This window comes from Pelodiscus sinensis, chromosome 2 (assembly GCF_049634645.1).
Source record: "Pelodiscus sinensis isolate JC-2024 chromosome 2, ASM4963464v1, whole genome shotgun sequence".
In the NCBI taxonomy this organism is placed as follows: domain Eukaryota; kingdom Metazoa; phylum Chordata; order Testudines; family Trionychidae; genus Pelodiscus; species Pelodiscus sinensis.
In genome coordinates, this window is record NC_134712.1 from 172,218,533 (window position 1) to 172,235,821 (window position 17,289).

At 48.0% G+C, this 17,289-nt stretch overlaps 1 protein-coding gene across 9 annotated transcripts in view; it reads left to right on the plus strand.

The window, feature by feature from the left end:
• The window catches only part of PDE1C (phosphodiesterase 1C), a 442,200-nt gene extending 436,992 nt beyond the window's left edge, over nucleotides 1-5,208 (plus strand). For all 9 annotated transcript variants that reach the window (XM_075921776.1, XM_006124030.3, XM_075921777.1 and 6 more), the window contains one exon: nucleotides 3,377-5,208. In XM_075921776.1, coding sequence (XP_075777891.1) covers nucleotides 3,377-3,546 — 170 coding nt within the window. In that variant the 3' untranslated portion in view covers nucleotides 3,547-5,208. The remainder of the gene's footprint in view (nucleotides 1-3,376) is intronic.
• The last annotated feature ends 12,081 nt before the right edge of the window (nucleotides 5,209-17,289 follow it).

Sequence of the window (17,289 nt, forward strand, 5' to 3'; positions counted from 1 at the left end):
GGACGCATAGCTGGCACCATGGCCACCAAAGGCCACATGCGCACACAAGAATAGGTGCGCATGAAGATCAAGGAGCTGCGTCAGGCATATGCCAGGGCCACTCAGGGCAGCTCCTCAGCAGGGGCAGACACCGGCCTTTACTTCAACGCCATGGACCGCATCATGGGGGGTGGGACGGTCCGTGCCACCCCGGGGGGCAGCAATCCGGGACCGGAGGCCCCTGACCAGGGCACAGAGGAGGAGCTACCATGGAGGGTGCCAGACCAGCCAGACTCCCGAGCTGTCCCAGCAGCGGACTCACGAGGGTCATCCTGGGAGGCCACACCATGTAAGTGCCATCACTGTTCCCTTCCCAGAGGGGTGAGGAGGGACACCAGGGACCGCACGCATGGGCCTTGCTTACCATGGATCATGCAGCAACCTGTGCACGTGCCGTGCCACCCCCGGGCAGGTGGCTTCAGCTGCGTGCCACACAGGGGCCGGGCCTGATAGCCACATGCGTGTTTGAAGAGACCTGACATGCTCCTGACCCCAAGGCGGGACACAGCAGGATGCCCTCCCTTCACAAGCCCCCTCTACACAGAGGCATGGGACATCTCCCCCACCCCCTCCTCAGCCGCACTATACACAGCATAGGGTATGGGTGCGGTCCCAGGGCAGCTCCCACTCCTGGGGATAGCCGGACATTCCGACCATGGCCTCTGTGCAAGCACAGCGGCTCTGACAGTGCAGGGCACGGTCATTTTCACCTCACAGAGGGGGGCTGGACTTCATCCACTGTGTCCGCAGGAAGAACTGATCATTTCTCTTCTTTCTCCACAGCCGCACCAGCTGTGCGTGCAGGGCACACCACCCCGCCCGGGAGGTTCTTCCGCACCTGTGGGCTCAGCAGGTCCACTGCAACACTGCAGGGGTACTGAGACCAGCAGGCCTGCACTGCACCATGGAGCAGTGGGTGCAGGATAAATGGGAGTTCCGGCGGGAGCTGCTTGCCCAGGGTCATGCCTTCTGTGCCCATCTGCAAACCCTGGTGCAGAGCGTGCTGCCTCGTGCCACTCCAGCGCCGGCTGCCTCCCCAGCTCTCGCTCCTCCTCCCACTCCTTCTCCCCTCCCACCTCTCCCTGCTCAACCTCCACACCCTCCTCCCCATCCTCCTGGGGATGCCGAGGCCCCTACACCCGCTGTTCTGGGAGACAGTTGGCCTGGCGAGACCCCCACCCCTGAGCCTTGTGCTTTCCATTCCCCTTGTATCCCCCTTCCAGCTCCCTCCTCCCAGTTTTCCCCCTCCCCTCTCTCAATATCTCTCCTCCCTCCTTTCCCCAGTCTCCCCAGAGTTGCATAACCCTCCCCCCCCCGTTTTGTTAAATAAACAGAGTTTGTATTTTTGAAAATACATGTATTTTATTTGACATCAGGAAGGGGTTTAGGGAGGGGTAAGTGGAAGGATGAGAGGGTATGTCTACACTACCCCGCTAGTTCGAACTAGTGGGGTAATGTAGGCATACCGCACTTGCAAATGAAGCCCGGGATTTGAATTTCCTGGGCTTCATTTGCATAAGCGAGGAGCCGCCATTTTTAAAACCCCGCTGGTTCGAACCCCGTGCAGCCCAGAGAGGTTAAATGGGGCTGGAGGTCAGGCTGGTGCTAGTGACTGGGCGTGGGGCTGGCCAGAGCGGGGTGGAAGATGGGGGATGTGAGGGGGCTCTGGTGGGCGGGGGATCTGAGTGGGAATTGGGGAGCGGGGGGTAGGAAGGAGCTGTGTGCTATGTGCAAAGCAGGACCTCTTAGACCCCGGGGGCTGGAGGGGTAGGCGGCTGAGGTTGAGCACACAGGAAGAAAGTGAGGTTGTGGGGAGGGAGGGCACGAACTAGGTAGTTCGAAGTAGGCTTCCTAGTTCAAACTACCGTTACTCCTTGTGAGGGGTAGTATAGACATACCCTGAGGAATGAGACACAAGCCCCCAGTGGGGCAGGCCAGGGAGGCTCTTAGGGCTCCTCAGGGTGGAAGCTCTCCCTCAGGGCCTCCTGGATACTGACAGCCCCCCGATGGACCTCCCAGATGGCAGCCTGTAGAAAGTGCAACCAGGCTTGCAGCAACGTGTGAAAGAGAAGCACCAGAGTGCCCAGAGGCAGCTCTGGCTCCATGTTGCAGAGTGCTGTGGTGTCCCGAGTAAGGGCAACCAGAGCACGCAGAGACAAAATGCTTTGCTGTCCCTCATCGAGGTAGACAAGTAAACAGGGACTCCTGAGAACTGGCTGTCCAGGGGGATCTCTTTAAGCACAGACCTCAGATTGCCTCAGGCAGCAGCCCCACACAGTAAGTCCTGACCTGGTGCCCTGCTGGAACTGGTTCCAGCCTGCCTTAAATGCGATTCAGAGTCCACTCAGTGTGGATGCGCTATTTCGAAATAGCAAAATGCTATTTCAAAATGCATTATGTGTGTAGACGTGTAATTCTGAAATAAACTATTTTGAAATAATGCTGTAGTGTAGACATACCCTTTGTGAATATTTATTCCTGTACTTCTTCTGATAGGCTGTGTCCAGACTCCATGCCTCCGTCGACGGAGGCATGTAGATTAGCCCGCTCGGAAGAGGGAAATGAAGCCGCGATTAAAATAATCGCGGCTTCATTTAAATTTAAATGGCTGCCCCGATCTGCCGATCAGCTGTTTGTCGGCAGATCGGGAGAGTCTGGACGCGATGCCCCGACAAAGAAGCCTTTCTTCATCGACACAGGTAAGCCTCGTGAAACCAGGTTTACCTGTGTCGATGAAGAAAGGCTTCTTTGTCGGGGCATCGCGTCCAGACTCTCCCGATCTGCCGACAAACAGCTGATCGGCAGATCGGGGCAGCCATTTAAATTTAAATGAAGCCGCGATTATTTTAATCGCGGCTTCATTTCCCTCTTCCGAGCGGGCTAATCTACATGCCTCCGTCGACGGAGGCATGGAGTCTGGACACAGCCATAGTTTCTTGATGGGGTAGTTTCTTTTGGTATGCCTCAGTGGGATCTGAGGGTAATGGCCTGTAGAATGTGGTGATCCCAGATCCAACCATCCCTGAATTCAGGGGAAGTTTGGATTTGCATCCAAGCAGAGAGCCTCAAACTCATCACTGCTTCAGTGATGCAGTAATTATTGTATATCTAAAAGAAGACATGGTGCCTAGATAGATAAGTAACTACAGACCTAATTTTAAAGTTTAGGCTTTCTTTCTCTAATACGACAATATATTTTCTCTTCCCTCTACATAAGACAAACATATTAATTAGGGTGGACTGAGGGGTGGGGTAAAGTAATCCATTGATTGATCTCTAATATTCTGACAGAGGCTTTGAGATTGAATGATCTTTGTTTTTGTTTTATAACTTCTAGCCATCAAGCCTCAACTGTGCCATTTCAAGAGACCCAGTTCCCACTCAGGAACCCACTTCCCACCCTTTCACAAGAAATCTGATGACCAGCTGGTGAGATACAAGCTGCTCGACCAGAGAACCAGAATGAAAAAGATTCAACACATTTCTCAGAATTGGAACAGAAAATAGGAGAACGGTGCCTCTTCTTCACACTGATCTTTGCAAGTTGACGAAGGACATTGTGTAATAATCACATGGACCATTTTAATTCTGCCCCAAGTGGGGAGTAATCCAAGATGCAAACATGAAATAAGATTTAGCCAAATAATTCCATGGAAGCTTTCAGTAGAACCATTCTCAATAGCGTTCCTCTTTGCTGGAATATTCTCCAACTTAGGGCAAAAAATTGGTCTGTCACTTTTAATTTTCAAAAGTAAATCTGCATACATAAAATAATGATATTGATTCATGGATTGTAGCACACCATTATGACCATCTAGTTTGATCTTCATAACACAGGGTATATAGAACTTTGCCCCGTAATTTCCACATTGAACCCAATATCATGTGGTCCTGCTTAGCCTGCCTTTAAACTGATTGCATTGTGAATTACCTGACATTACCTGATATTTATACTACAGCGGGGACTGAAAATTGCTTAAGTACAAAGAATGGGAGATGGACACCTCCCCTCTAACTTCACACACACACATGCAAAGAAGGCATAACACCACGTTAAAATGAATGAGGCTTATTTAGATTTGTTCATCTAATAATATATGTTTCTGGCCTTTGTCCCATTGATCTATATGAAGAATGGATTCCAAGTCTGAGACCAGACTCCTCCAAAGCTTTGTATGGAGGAAGGACCCATAGATTAGAGAATAAATATAGAAGCAAAGTGATAAGAAGAAGAGAGCGGGCTGCAGTCTCATCACATATGTACTCTACTTCAGTCTCTCAGTAAAGAGTACTAAACAGGACCATGCTTATCTTTAGTCCTCTAAGAGTTGTCATTGCTAGAAATGCAATCTCTGAAAGGCACTGCTACACATGATGTTAGGTAGTGAAAACTAATTGGTTGAAACTGTGACATTAACCCCACTAATTATCCACATTTCAATAATGCATGAAATAGCAAAGGTCCAGGATCAATGTGGGCCAATAGGCATGAGGGTGTGATAGCCGAGTTATCCATCTCCCCTCTCGTTCCACTTCACTATAGACTACAGTACGCCTGATATCAGAATGGCTAATTTCAGGTATATAACACTTTGGTGCCACATAGATAGCATAATAAGAACTGAGCATTGCAGGGAAAATTGCTGGGACACGTTATAGACTCTGCAGTTCTTCATTAGGATTTACCTTAGAGTGCTTTGCACACAAGCCTAGGTCCTGTAGCCTTTCACAGATGGCTACTGTCAATGAGTGCCACAAAATAGGCAACCTCAGCATTTTGCTCATACTTACAATTACTTTATTGTCTTCCTCTTAAGTAGCACATCAGTGGCAAAACTGATGTCATTGCCAGTCAATTAACTCCAGTCTACTGGCTCTGTCACCTCTCTACTATGCATTTTGTTCCTGTGTTTTATTTTCCTCAAACACTATCAACATTTGTATCACTGTAGTCTTCAGTTCCTGTGTGCCCCAGCCATATAAATGCAATGAAATGTGGTGTATACCCTTAAAAGGTCTTCTGTTACTAAAATGTTGAAAACCTGATTTACATCTGAGAATTCTCAGACTAAGAGAATATATTTTGACTATACATTGCTTGTAAAGTTCCCTGAAATGTTTTACATGATTGGGTTGTATAGAAATGCAATATATTATTCTTTGAAATTAGTTTTCTGCGCCTGTGTCATTTCTTCTCACCAACAGCCCTTGACTCGCCACACTTTGGCAATGTCTACACTGCGCTGGTTTTGCGCAAGAAATATGCAAATGAGGCTAAGGGTTGAATATCACCAAGTCTCATTTGCATAAGTAATGAGTGGCCGCTTTTTGCGCAAGAGACTTTTGTGCAAAAAGGAGCCATCTACACTGCTCCTTCTTGTGTAAAAACCCCCTGTTGCGCAAGAGCTGTTCTTCACATTTTTTCAGGATGAACGGCTCTTGCGCAAGAGGGGGGTTTTGCGCAAGAAGAAGCATTGTAGTTGGCTCCTTTTTGCGCAAAAGCCTCTTGCGCAAAAAGCGTCCGCTCATTAATTATGCAAATGAGGCTCGGCGATATTCCATGCTTAGCCTCATTTGCATATTTCTTCTGCAAAACCAGCTCAGTGTAGACATAGCCTTTATCTTAGATCTTTTTCCCTACCCGTCTACATCCTTGGCATTCAAATGACACCAGTTTAGACTTATTGGGCCAGCTACAACTTCTTGCTTCCCTGGGTTCAATTTAACTTGCACTTCCTTTTTTATTATTTATTTTGTGTCACTGTAGGGGCTAAGCAGTTCACAGACAAAATTGAGATAGCCTTATGATGTTTCCCGTAAGCCCACAATGGAGGGGGCTACTTTAAAATCCATTCTGGCATGAGGTTTACAGGGATGGCAAAATAGCACACCCATGACTACAAAAAATATTTTGAAATAACAGGCGTGTTTCGAAGACGTGGAGTAGCTATTTCAGGATACCTTAGTATCTCAAAATATCTCCACTGTATAGACGTACCCTGGGAATCCAGCTTCTGTAGGCTGCTAAAGTGATGTGCTGAATTAGTACATCACCTTCCACCTACCCAAACCATTCCACAGCCCACCACACCCTCTTGTCTAGCTCTGCTGGCTCCCCTCTCTGTCCCTGTGGTGGGATGTGCTCTAGAGCACTAAACTTGAGAGAACTGAATGAGGCCAGGTAGGTCCAATCAACCAATTAAGCTGCAAAGGGGGGAGATTTTGGTCTTTTGAAGGCTTCTCACTGAATTAAAAGCTCACCTGTGAGGGAAATGGCAGGGTTTCAATACAGCCAGGAGGAGTGCTAGAAGCCTCCAGTTTCAGTCTCTGAGATAAAAGAGAAGAAAGTGGGGCGTTGGAAGCTCCCTGTCAGAGAGAGATGGTAGGAAGTAGCTCAGAGATGAGAGTAGTAGGATTGGCAAAGTCCCAGACCTTAACTGCTTGCTATAGGGGGACCCAGTACCAGTCCAAGGCTGTATCGCCCACTGCAGAGTGGTATTGCTAGGGGCAGTGACTGGGAAGCTTCCCTAAGCACTGTGGGACTGACATACTCAGGGCAGTGGGTATGAGAACTGCCTGATGCTGCTTCCGTAGAAGGATTTTGAAAGACTGGCCAGATCACAAGATGACCTGGCCAGAGGGCTGAGTTACAAAGTTGCTGGACTGGAATGCGGTGAGAGGGCGATGGTAGAAGAGAAGAAAGAGGGCTCTGAACTGGGCAGAGCTAATGGCCTGAAGGTGATGCCCAACAATCAATAGAACCACCCACGGCATGCTCCCATACCTCTGCAGACAGTCTGCTCTCCCACAAGCTTTTTTCTGGGCATGGGAAATAGATGAAGGCTGGTCTGGGAGGTTTTTTTGGGGGATGACAAGTTATAGGCACTTGTTCCCCTTTTAATAATCTGAGAATGTGGGCCTGATTTTAAAAGTTTGATTTTTTTTTTAAATAATGGCTGTAATGTGCATAGGTCTGGGAAGAAGTGCAGTAACCAAATCTGATTCCAAATCATATATTTTATACTACACTATTAGGCTACAGGAACACTACGTGCTTTGCTGAAAGAGGCAATGCAAATGAAGTGTGCATTAGCATTTTCTTGCACTTCATTTGCATGCACTCTTTCATTCTATTTTTGCGCAAAAACCCTTTGTGCAAAAACAAACAGTGTGGACGTCTCCTTTTGGCACAAAAACCCCTTTGTGCCTGGAGAAGCATAAGGATCTTGCTCCAAAAGGGGTTTTTGCACCAAAAGGAAATGTCCACACTGTTTGTTTTTGTGCAAAAACCCCTTGCGCAAATGCGGAATGAAAGAGAGTATGCAAATGAAGCACAAGAAAATGCTAATCTGAGCTTTATTTGCATTGCCTCTTTTGACAAATCATGTAGTGTAGACAAAGCCTAAGTGTCAAAAAGAGTTACTGATTTGGCTTCTGTCCTATACTTAGGATTAAACATTGTCAATACCCACCATAGATTCTTGGTTGAGAGCTCCTGTAAATTATAAGTAGCTCTTGTATGACATTTTTCATCATAGGTCTTAAAGCATTTTACATTTGAGGTAGGTGTAATTATCTCCATTTTATAGTGGGTAAACTAAGTCACAGGCCAACTGACTTTCCCAGGGTTACTCAGCAGGCCAAGGAATAGATTCTACATCTTTCAAGTCCCAACCCAGTGTTGTATTCAATTTATAACCTGAAGGGAGGTTCCAAAGAGGATGGAGAGAGGCTGTTCTCAGTGGTGACAGGTGGCAGAACAAGGAGCAATGGTCTCAAGTTACAGTGGGGGAGGTCTAGATTGGATATTAGGAAAAACTATTTCACTAGAGGGTGGTGAAGTACTGGAATGGGTTACCTAGGGAGGTGGTGGAATCTCCATCCCTACAGGTTTTTAAGTCCTGGCTTGACAAAGCCCTGGATGGGATGATTTACTTGGGATTGGTGCTGCTTTGGGCAGGGGGCTAGACTCGATGACTTCTTGAGGTCTCTTCTAGCCCTATGAGTCTACGACTGCACTGCTTTTGGCTAAGACTGAGTGATGGCACCAGATGCCCCATTTAACAGTACATTGCTTGCAGTGTCCTGTACTGATCCCAGGATATTAAAGAGACAAGGTAGGTCAGGTAATATGGTTTTTTTTCTTTGGAGGGGAAGGGGGGCAAACTTCTGTTGATGGAAGACATAAGATTTTTTTTTAAACTCTGTAGCTTGAAAACTTCTATTTTACCAAGAGAATTGGGTCCACTAAAAGATATTATTTCAACTATTTTGGTTTTTCATATAACATTATGTAACATGAAAATGCAGAAGCGTTATATTCTATTGATGTGATTCTCTGACTAGAAGTACTGTTAATATTTGTCATCTAAACTTGTGAGACTTGTATGGACCATGCCATGTATATATTGTATACTTGAGCAAATTGTTACTGGCCTGGGAGGAGGAGGGAGGGAGGGAGACCTTCAAGAATTAAATCAAATAGTTCAGCTCAGTCCATCTCTACATACAGTAGTTGAACATGTTGCCACCCTAGCAGGACAACACTGCCATCTAGTGCACCAAAGAAGTTTTCCAAGCAATGATTTCTAGAATAACATACACTATTGAAAGGAGACTTGATTTTGCAATGAATGTTTTGCTTAGATGCTGCAAGTACAGAAGTGGAGAGAACCTGAATAAAATATCACTTGGGTATTCTGAGGCAGGAAGCTTAATTCAGTCTGCTCTGAATGGCATCATTTGCTGCAACTCTTAGTTGAAAGGTTGTGCCTGTTCCTCCATGTGTGGTCCATTTGTGGACTCATGCGGTGGTTAGAACAATGGATGCAGTCCTTCTGGCAAGGCAGTGCATATTTTTAAGAATCTGTTTAAAATGTCAAATATTATATTCATGACTTCTTAGACATACACTAGAGAGAGGAATGTTTTAGGGTTTATTCCACACATTGTACAAGTGAGTAGCTATAAAAAAAAGTGTGAGAGACTTCTGTATCTTCTAGGAAGTTCCCTCCAGAGCAGGAGACTAGCTGAGTTGGTGAGATAGAGAGCTGAGAGTCAATGGGATGTGGAGGTGAGTATATAACAAGGCAAGAGAGTCAGTTGGGCAATAGGGCTGGTAAGGGAAAGTAGGCAGTGGGGGAACCTTGTTTTCCAGTCCCTATGCAATCTGTCTCTCCAGCTCCACTACCCGGCCTTCCCAAGATCTGCTGCTGAACTGTGCAGCCAGGTTGCTATTCTGCCTCTAGGCCGGTCCCATTGAACCTCACCATAGGCTTCTATTTGTCCCTGCATCCATTGCCCTTCTCCCAGCCTCCCACACATCTGGTCAGCTTCATGAGTGGGGATCCTGGTGTAACAAGTCTACTGTCCATAGGACTACGTGCAGTTAGCATGTGGTAGACTCTGGCTTACTACACCTAAAAGAATAAACACAAGCAGCACAACCCTTTGCTGGTTCCTTTATAGTCCAGGAGATTTTTCCCCAGGTTTATCTTCTTTCCTCAGTGTCTGTCCCATTCTTGTCTTCTCTGGTTTTGTCTTGTGTTGGTTTCAGTTAAAAAGATAGGCTCAAGATTCTTTTCATGGCTTTCTGCACTTCCTCTGCTGAGCAGACTGACAGTGAATTCAGGACACTAAGGATATGTCTATACTGCAGCCTTCTTCTGCAAAAGCTTATGCAAAAGAAGCAGAGTAGAATATCGCCATGCTTAATTTGCATAATTAATTAGCAGCCTTTTTTGCACAAGAGGCTTTTGTGCAAAAAGGAGCTGTGTAGATGGCTCCTTTTTGTGCAAAAGCCCCTTCTTGCTCAAGAGCCACTCTTCCTGAAAAAATGAGGAATTATGCAAATGAAGCACGGCGATATTCTACTCCGCGCTTCACTTGCATAAGCTTTTGTGGAAGAAGGCAGCAGTATAGACGAAGCCTAACTGGAAAATTAAGATCAGGGAAACTTTGACAAGGAGTGAAAAATGCAGTGGGCTGGGAGGCTTCACTTCTTGCAGTCTTTTGACGAGAAACATTCAATTTCCAAAATCTCATTTTGATTTGTGTTGTAAGGATTGGAATGAAAGGAATTGTGTAGTTTGGTTAAATACAACTTGTGTGCAGTTAAATAAGCCATATTTTCTAAAAGACCTCAGCCTGATGTCTACTTCTGATTTTCACTTGTAGGTGCAATATTTGTGCATTGTCACTTGCACATGCAGATTATAGGCAGCGTTTTCAAAATGGGACCTTTATAAGAATGTGGCCACTTGCATCATGTGCACTTTTTGCTGGTTACCAGGCAGGCACAGGACAAGAATAAGGGCATTTGGATGAGAGAGTATGGACAAGTACTGGCATTTATGTTTTGCTTTGGTCAAAGCACAATACAGATATCAGTTAAGCCACAACTCTTAATTAACTTACTAAGATGTCCAGATGGCTGGACAAAGCTTCAGCCTAAACTTGACACCTCTGGTAGTGAAATATGTTCATGGCTTCTGGCTCAGTTTTGGACTCTACCACTGAGTAGTTGGGTTAGCTTGGGAACATCACTTAATGCCTTGGCCTCAAATTCTCCATCCTCAAATTTTCTATCAGTACAGTGGAGCTAATGATGTATCCCTGGTAGGTATAATAGGCTTTTGTGATCCTGGGTTGAAAGTTGCTAAAGCAGTGTTTCTTAAACTTTTTAAGACTGAGGAACACCAAACAATAATTTTTTTAATGGGGAACACTGACGATTTTTTGTTGTTGAGCAAAATATAAATAAAAAATCCACCAAACCTGGGAGACCTGGGGGTTGAAATGTACCACAACCGTACGTCCCCCCCAGAAGACTGCCACAATAACAGTCTGGTACATGGAGCTGAAAATGTAGACCACAAAAAAGTAAGGACAATAATAAACAAATGCTAAATAAGGCCATGTGTCTGGCCAGGAGGGAGGAAAGAGGAGGGTCTTGTGGCAGGGTGTCTGGCCAGGAGGAGAGGTTGCAGGAGGGGAGTTGGGGCAAGTTTCAGAACAATCTGGGAATGTGGGGTCTTGGCAGAGGGAGGGGAGTGAGGAGGGTTAGGGTACAGGTCTGGGCATGAGGGGGGATGCTTACCTGGTTTGGTACCCTGCTGCAGCAGGGAAAGCCTCCAGAGAGCATGCTCTTGTTCCTCGTGGGGGGGAGGGGAGAGAGCTCAGGCGTCCCCCCCGCCCATGCAGCAGGGACACAGTTGCAGCACCAGGACAGGCTTCCCGCTGGCAGGACAGGGGAGGGGGGGATAGTAGAAACCCCATCAGTCCCCACCAGATTAAACTCTGCCACTTTCCCAGCAGGCTGGGGAGGAGCATAGGGGAAAGAGAGCAGCAGCACATGGGGGGCAGCAGAGCCCAAGAGTACCCCGGGGGAGGGCAGCAGAGCCCAAGCGCACCACAGGTGGGGGGCAAGGGGGGCAGTAGAGCCCGAGTGTGCCCCAGGTGGGCGGGAGGTGGCAGAGCCTGAGCCAAGTTCCCCGCAGGCAGCAGTTTTAAGACGCTGCAGTCCAGGAGCGGCTCCTCAGCTCTAGCTACCCCTTCCCCTTCCAGCAGGAGTGGCCACTGTAAAAGCAGCTGCCTGCACATATGGAGGAAGAGGAGGCTGCGCAACACCGGAGGCCCCTTGAGGTTGTGGGAGCGGTCTACGGGATCTGCAGGAGTCGGGGGAGCAGAATTTTTTCTGTTCTCTCTGCAGCACACCTCTGACTGCCTCACGGCACACTGGTGTGCCATGGAACACACTTGAAGAAACTCTGTGCTAGAGTATAATAGGGTATGTCTACACTACAGTGCTAATTCGAACTAAGTTAGTTCGAATTAGTTAATTTGAACTAAGCTAATTCGAATTAGCGCAGCTAGAACTAAAAACTAGTTTGAATTAGCGTTTTGCTAATTCGAACTAGCATGTCCACACAGAGTGGACCCTGAACTGAGGTTAAGGATGGCAGGAAGCAGTGCTGGCAGGGCATCAGATGAGGACTTAGAGCGTGGAGCTGCTGTCTCAGGCTAGCCGAGGGCTGTGCTTAAAGGGACCTGACCCCCACCCCGGACAGACAGTTCTCAGGGGTTCCCCGCTTGCAAAGCAGTCCTGGCTTGGAGTGCCCTGAGTGCCCACACGCGGACCATCACAGCACTCGGCCATCAGCCCGGCTGCAGTTGCCACAGGCTGCCATCCAGGGGGAGGGGACAATCGGGGGGGCTGCAGGAGGGCTTCCACCCCCAGAAGCCCGCAGAGCCAGCCCAGTCCTCCCCATCAGGGGCGCGTACCCCATTCCTCCCTCACCTCCTTCCACTTACCCTTCCCTAGCCCCGCTTCCTGATGTACAAAATAAAGAAAATGTGTGTTCAAAAATAGAATCTCTCTTTATTGAACAAAACTGGGGGAGACTGGGAAAAAGAGGTGGGAGAGGGGAAGGGAGAAGCTGGGAGAGGGGAGGGCAACTAAAATGATCAGGGGTTTGGAACAGGTCCCATATGAAGAGAGGCTAAAGAGACTGGGACTTTTCAGCTTAGAGAAGAGGAGACGGAGGGGGGATATGATAGAGGTCTATAAAAGCAAGAATGGTGTGGAGAGGGTGCCTAAAGAAAAGTTCTCCTTTAGTTCCCATAATAGAAGGACTAGAGGACACCAAAGGAAAGGAATGGGTAGCAGGCTTCAAACTAGTAACAGAAAGTTCTTCTTCACAAAGAAAAGAGTCAACCTGCGGAACTCCTTGCTGCAGGAGGCTGTGAAGGCTAGAACTAGAACAGAGTTTAAAGAGAAGTTAGATCAAGTCATGGAGGTTGGGTCCATGGAGTGGTATTAGCCAGGGGGTAGAAATGGTGTCCCTGCCCAAAGTTTGTGGAAGGCTGGAGAGGGATGGCACGAGACAAATGGCTTGGTCACTGTCTTTGGTCCATCCCCTCCAGGGTACCTAGGGTTGGCTGCTGTCGGCAGACAGGCTACTGGACTAGATGGACCTTTGGTCTGACCCAGTACTGCCATTCTAAACTCAGGACTCAGGGTCGGGGGTCTCAGTGGACCACCCTGATTTTCATGCAAACCTGCTCCTGGGTGGCCAGGCTGGCAGCTCTCCTGCCCTAGACGGCCACTTTCCTGTGCCTAGTGCGGAGTTCGTGGATGAGGTCCACGATGTCTGCCCTAGACCAGGCGGGTGCCTCTTGTGGTCCTGGCCAGGCTCCCGAGAGCCGCCAGCCTGGTCCCGGGAAGAGGCGGAGGGCTGGGGGGCATCGGGTGGCTGGCTCATGGCGTGCCAGGTGCAGGGTCTGCTGGGTGCTGGCAGGCTTGCACCTGGCACGGGCACCGTAGCCAGCCCGTGCCCTTTTAAGGGCTCTGGGGCCGGGAGGGGGGCATACAAGTTTCCCTGGTGGTGCCCACAGTGACCACCAGGGAAAGCTGGGGAGGGCTAGCCTCCCACTAGTTCGAATTAAGGGGCTACACACCCCTTAATTGGAACTAGTAAGTTCGAACTAGGCTTAATCCTCGTGCAATGAGGTTTACCTAGTTCGAACTAAGCGCTCCGCTAGTGTAGCGCCTATGAAAGTTAATTCGAACTAACGTCCGTTAGTTCGAATTAACTTTGTAGTGTAGACATACCCATATAGATCCCAGCTCCCACCCCTTTCCTTTGGGTGGAAAAATTTTGTACAGCTCTTAGGTAGGAATTCACCCCAGAATCCAACCACTTTTCAATAAACACACCCACATCAGCTAAGCAGCTCTCATCTTTATCAGCAAACAAATTGTCCCTCTGCATCTCCACCATCAGTCTTAGTCACGGTTCAGAGCGCTTCTTTCCTTGTGGACTGTGATACTCGTGCACCGTGAGTACAGACCCATAGGGTATGTCTACACTACAGAATTCTATCGGGAAAATGGCCATTTTTCTGACAAAACTTGAGGAACATCCACACTGCAATTGACTTCTTCTGCAAGAAAATTGAAAGAACAGAGGGGTTTTTCTGGCATTGGTATCCTCATTCTATGAGGAAGAAGCCTTTTTGTGAAAGAGCACTGTGCGTGTGTGTGTGAGTGAGTGAGTGAGTGAGTGAGTGAGTGAGTGAGTGAACAGGGAAGAGGAAGTTCTTTTGAAAGAAGAGGAAAGAGGAAAAAGCACAGGTGCCCTGGTGGCCACTCCGTCCATAGTAATCACAGCTTACATACAAAATAGCATTCATTCAGTGTGGATGCTAGCTGTCGAAAAAGCAGATTGCTTTTTTGGTGCACCTTTGCAGTGTGGACGCTCTCTTTTGGAAGAAGCTTTTTTGGAAGATCTTTTCTGAAACAAAGCTTCTTCCGAAAGAAGACTGTAGTCCAGACGTAGTCATAGTGTCTATACAGACAGGCTGTTCCTGGGCATAAACTCCAAGCCTACTGCCTTCTTGCAGCCCTCACAGTTCCTTCTCAAACAGCACACCCCTTCTATCAGAGAAGGGCTGGAAGCAGGAAATTAGGGCTGGATTTCCATCAGAAGGGTTTTGGGATCAGAGAACTGCGTAGAATGGGAGCTCAACAGAAATGTAATTTGTTCAACTCCACAGAGGTATTCAGGTGTTTCTCTCCTCTTGAAAGAGGAGGTGTGCCCTGATGTATTTTTTAGTGCTGAGGTCTTCATTGTGGCTGTGTCAGAACCTGGTGTAGTCATGGTGCTGCTTGCCTTGGCACCCTGTAATGTGACAGGGAGAAAAGCACTTATGATCAAAAGGGACCATCCACTGCCACTGGTATTTGGAAGGCAAACCCCTGCAGCTCCTGCCTCAGAGGGCCTGAGGCTGCTTCGGAGAAATTTGCATTCAGAACCCATGTGGAAGGGGACAGTGCTACGTGCATATAACACCAGTGGAATAGCCTGGCTGGGAAATGATGGGATGTAAGAGTCATGGGAGTGACTCACTCCCACTCCAGCCAGCTATGAGAGGGAAGTGGAAAGGATAGATGTTTTGGCACCCATAAAAATGTACGCCCTGTGGCCCCACCCTCTCTGCTCCCTCCCTTCTCCTCCTCCCCCCCCACCCCCTGTGGCCCAGCCCTCAGAACTACCCCCTCTCCCTTCCTTATGGCGCTCCAGCCGGGGTATGGGCAAGGCCCCAGGCCCTGTTCCTGTTCTCCGGATGGCGTGCCAGGCGGGGAGAGTGGGACACGTGCCGGGGTGGGCCTGCATGCTAAGTAGCTGGGCCGTAGCTCACTTGTGGCGACAGCCCTGACATGTGCAATGTATAACACCGTGACATGCTTTTGTGAGTCCTAAAAAGTTGTAAAGACCTCTTTAGCATTGAGAAAGTAATACTGAAGTCATGCGTGTGATAGAGCAGTTCAAAGCAGTGAGAAATGACATAAGTAAGCAGGGTCTGCATGGGCTCTCCCATGATCTAGTGATGAACTGGGGTGGGAGAAGACTTAAGGAAGAGACAGTGCTGACGTAGTCACACTAGGGTTGCCAGGTGTCCGGTATTCTATCGGACAGTCTGGTATTTGCGCTCTTTGTCCGGTAAAAAAAAATCAGAGAATACCGAACATGTGCAATGTCTGGTATTCTCTGATTTTTTCCAGCTGTGCACCAGACGGAAGCCTGGCGTGGGTTGGGGGAGCAGCTGGAAGGCGGGGCCATGATTGGCACTAGGAGCCTGTGATTGCGGAGAAGTCTGGCAGGGGTGGGGGGACTGGCTGGGAGTTCCTTTTTTTTTTTTTTTTTGGCTCGATCAAAAAATACTGAATGTCCAGTATTTTTTGGGAGGCCATCTGGCAACCCTAGTCACATCTACTCTTCTGAAGCATTACAGGCATGCCAACAGCTACAGCAGGCCACAGGACAAGGTGTGGGGGGTTCGGTTCTACACCCTAAGGGTGAGGGGGTAAGGGCAGTTAGCTATTAGCATCACCCAGACTGCAGCACCCTCCGTCTCAGCCCTCAGAGCCATGCAGAGCAGTGCTTCTGGGGCAACAGGGCCCAGGGCTCCGGCCGCCACCACTGTCACAGTAGTGGTGGTGACAGCCGGGAGCTCCAGGCCCCAGGCAATTGCCCCTTTTGTCTTCCCCCTGTAGGTGGGCCTGCTGGGGGCACACACCACACTTCAGAAAAGGCTGGAATATTGAAAATGTTCTTCCTGTATTTAATAGGAGAGTCTGGTCTGAGACTCACTGAAGGGCTTCTGCACTCTTGAAGTCATGAATAGGAGATACTGTTGAAGCAGCTCCTCCAATGTGGCTGTACTGCCCCCCTGTCCTTCAGTGGGTGCTGCTGTATAGGCAGAGGAAACACATGGGTTTTCAGCAGCCTCATGTTCTGCTGCTCCTGTGTCTTTCTGGTACACTAAACCAGCTATAAATATCTTGTGGTGCAGCTTACCAGACTGTATGGTGAACTGGACCATACAGCCCTACTAGCACTTTTGGAAGAATAGGAGAGTAAATGGCCTTGATTGTGGCTATTCATCTGTACTGATTCACCATGTGAATCCCCCCATACATAGGCCTGAACTGCCAGAGCTGACCACACAGGAGCTCTGCTTCCTCTCCATGTCACGGGGAGAATTTCATCACCCTGCTTCTCTTATCTAGTGTTTCCTCAGTATGTCTCCAAGCACTTTACAAAGTGGGTATTGCTATCTCTGTTTTATAAATGGAGATCTTGAGTCAGAGGGAAGTGAAGTGACTTCCTCAAGAGTCACCCAACAGGATAATAGGAGAGCCAGGATTAGAACATAGTCCCAGTCCTATGAACTATCCATTAGGCCATGACACTTCATTCACATGCACTACTGGGCTTCTTGAACTGTGCAAATTGTAGGATCATATACACAATTTCCCCACTAGCTATGACAATTGAGTAATGATGTGGGAAATTCTTCCAGTGGAAAAGGGCAACTTGTTACATGAGGACAGAGGTATAGATATCTACTTTATAGCCACATCCACAGATGTCAGTGTGGCTGTCCACAGCTCATTTTGCGGATACAGATGCACATGCAGATACAAAATTTGTATCTGTGCAGGACTCTACAGATATTGACCAAAGCTTGCTGACCCTCACTGAATACTAGAAAGGAAATGATGTGAAAAAAGAACCACAACCATACACTACATAATGATAGCACAAAAACTGGGTATTAGCTCTATAGATAGACCATACCAGGAAATGAATTGTAACTTGAATTGCAAAGCATAACCTGTAACATACACTCACTGTTCACTGTACATTAATACTGTTATTTGGTGTGTTGGTTTCTGTTAATATT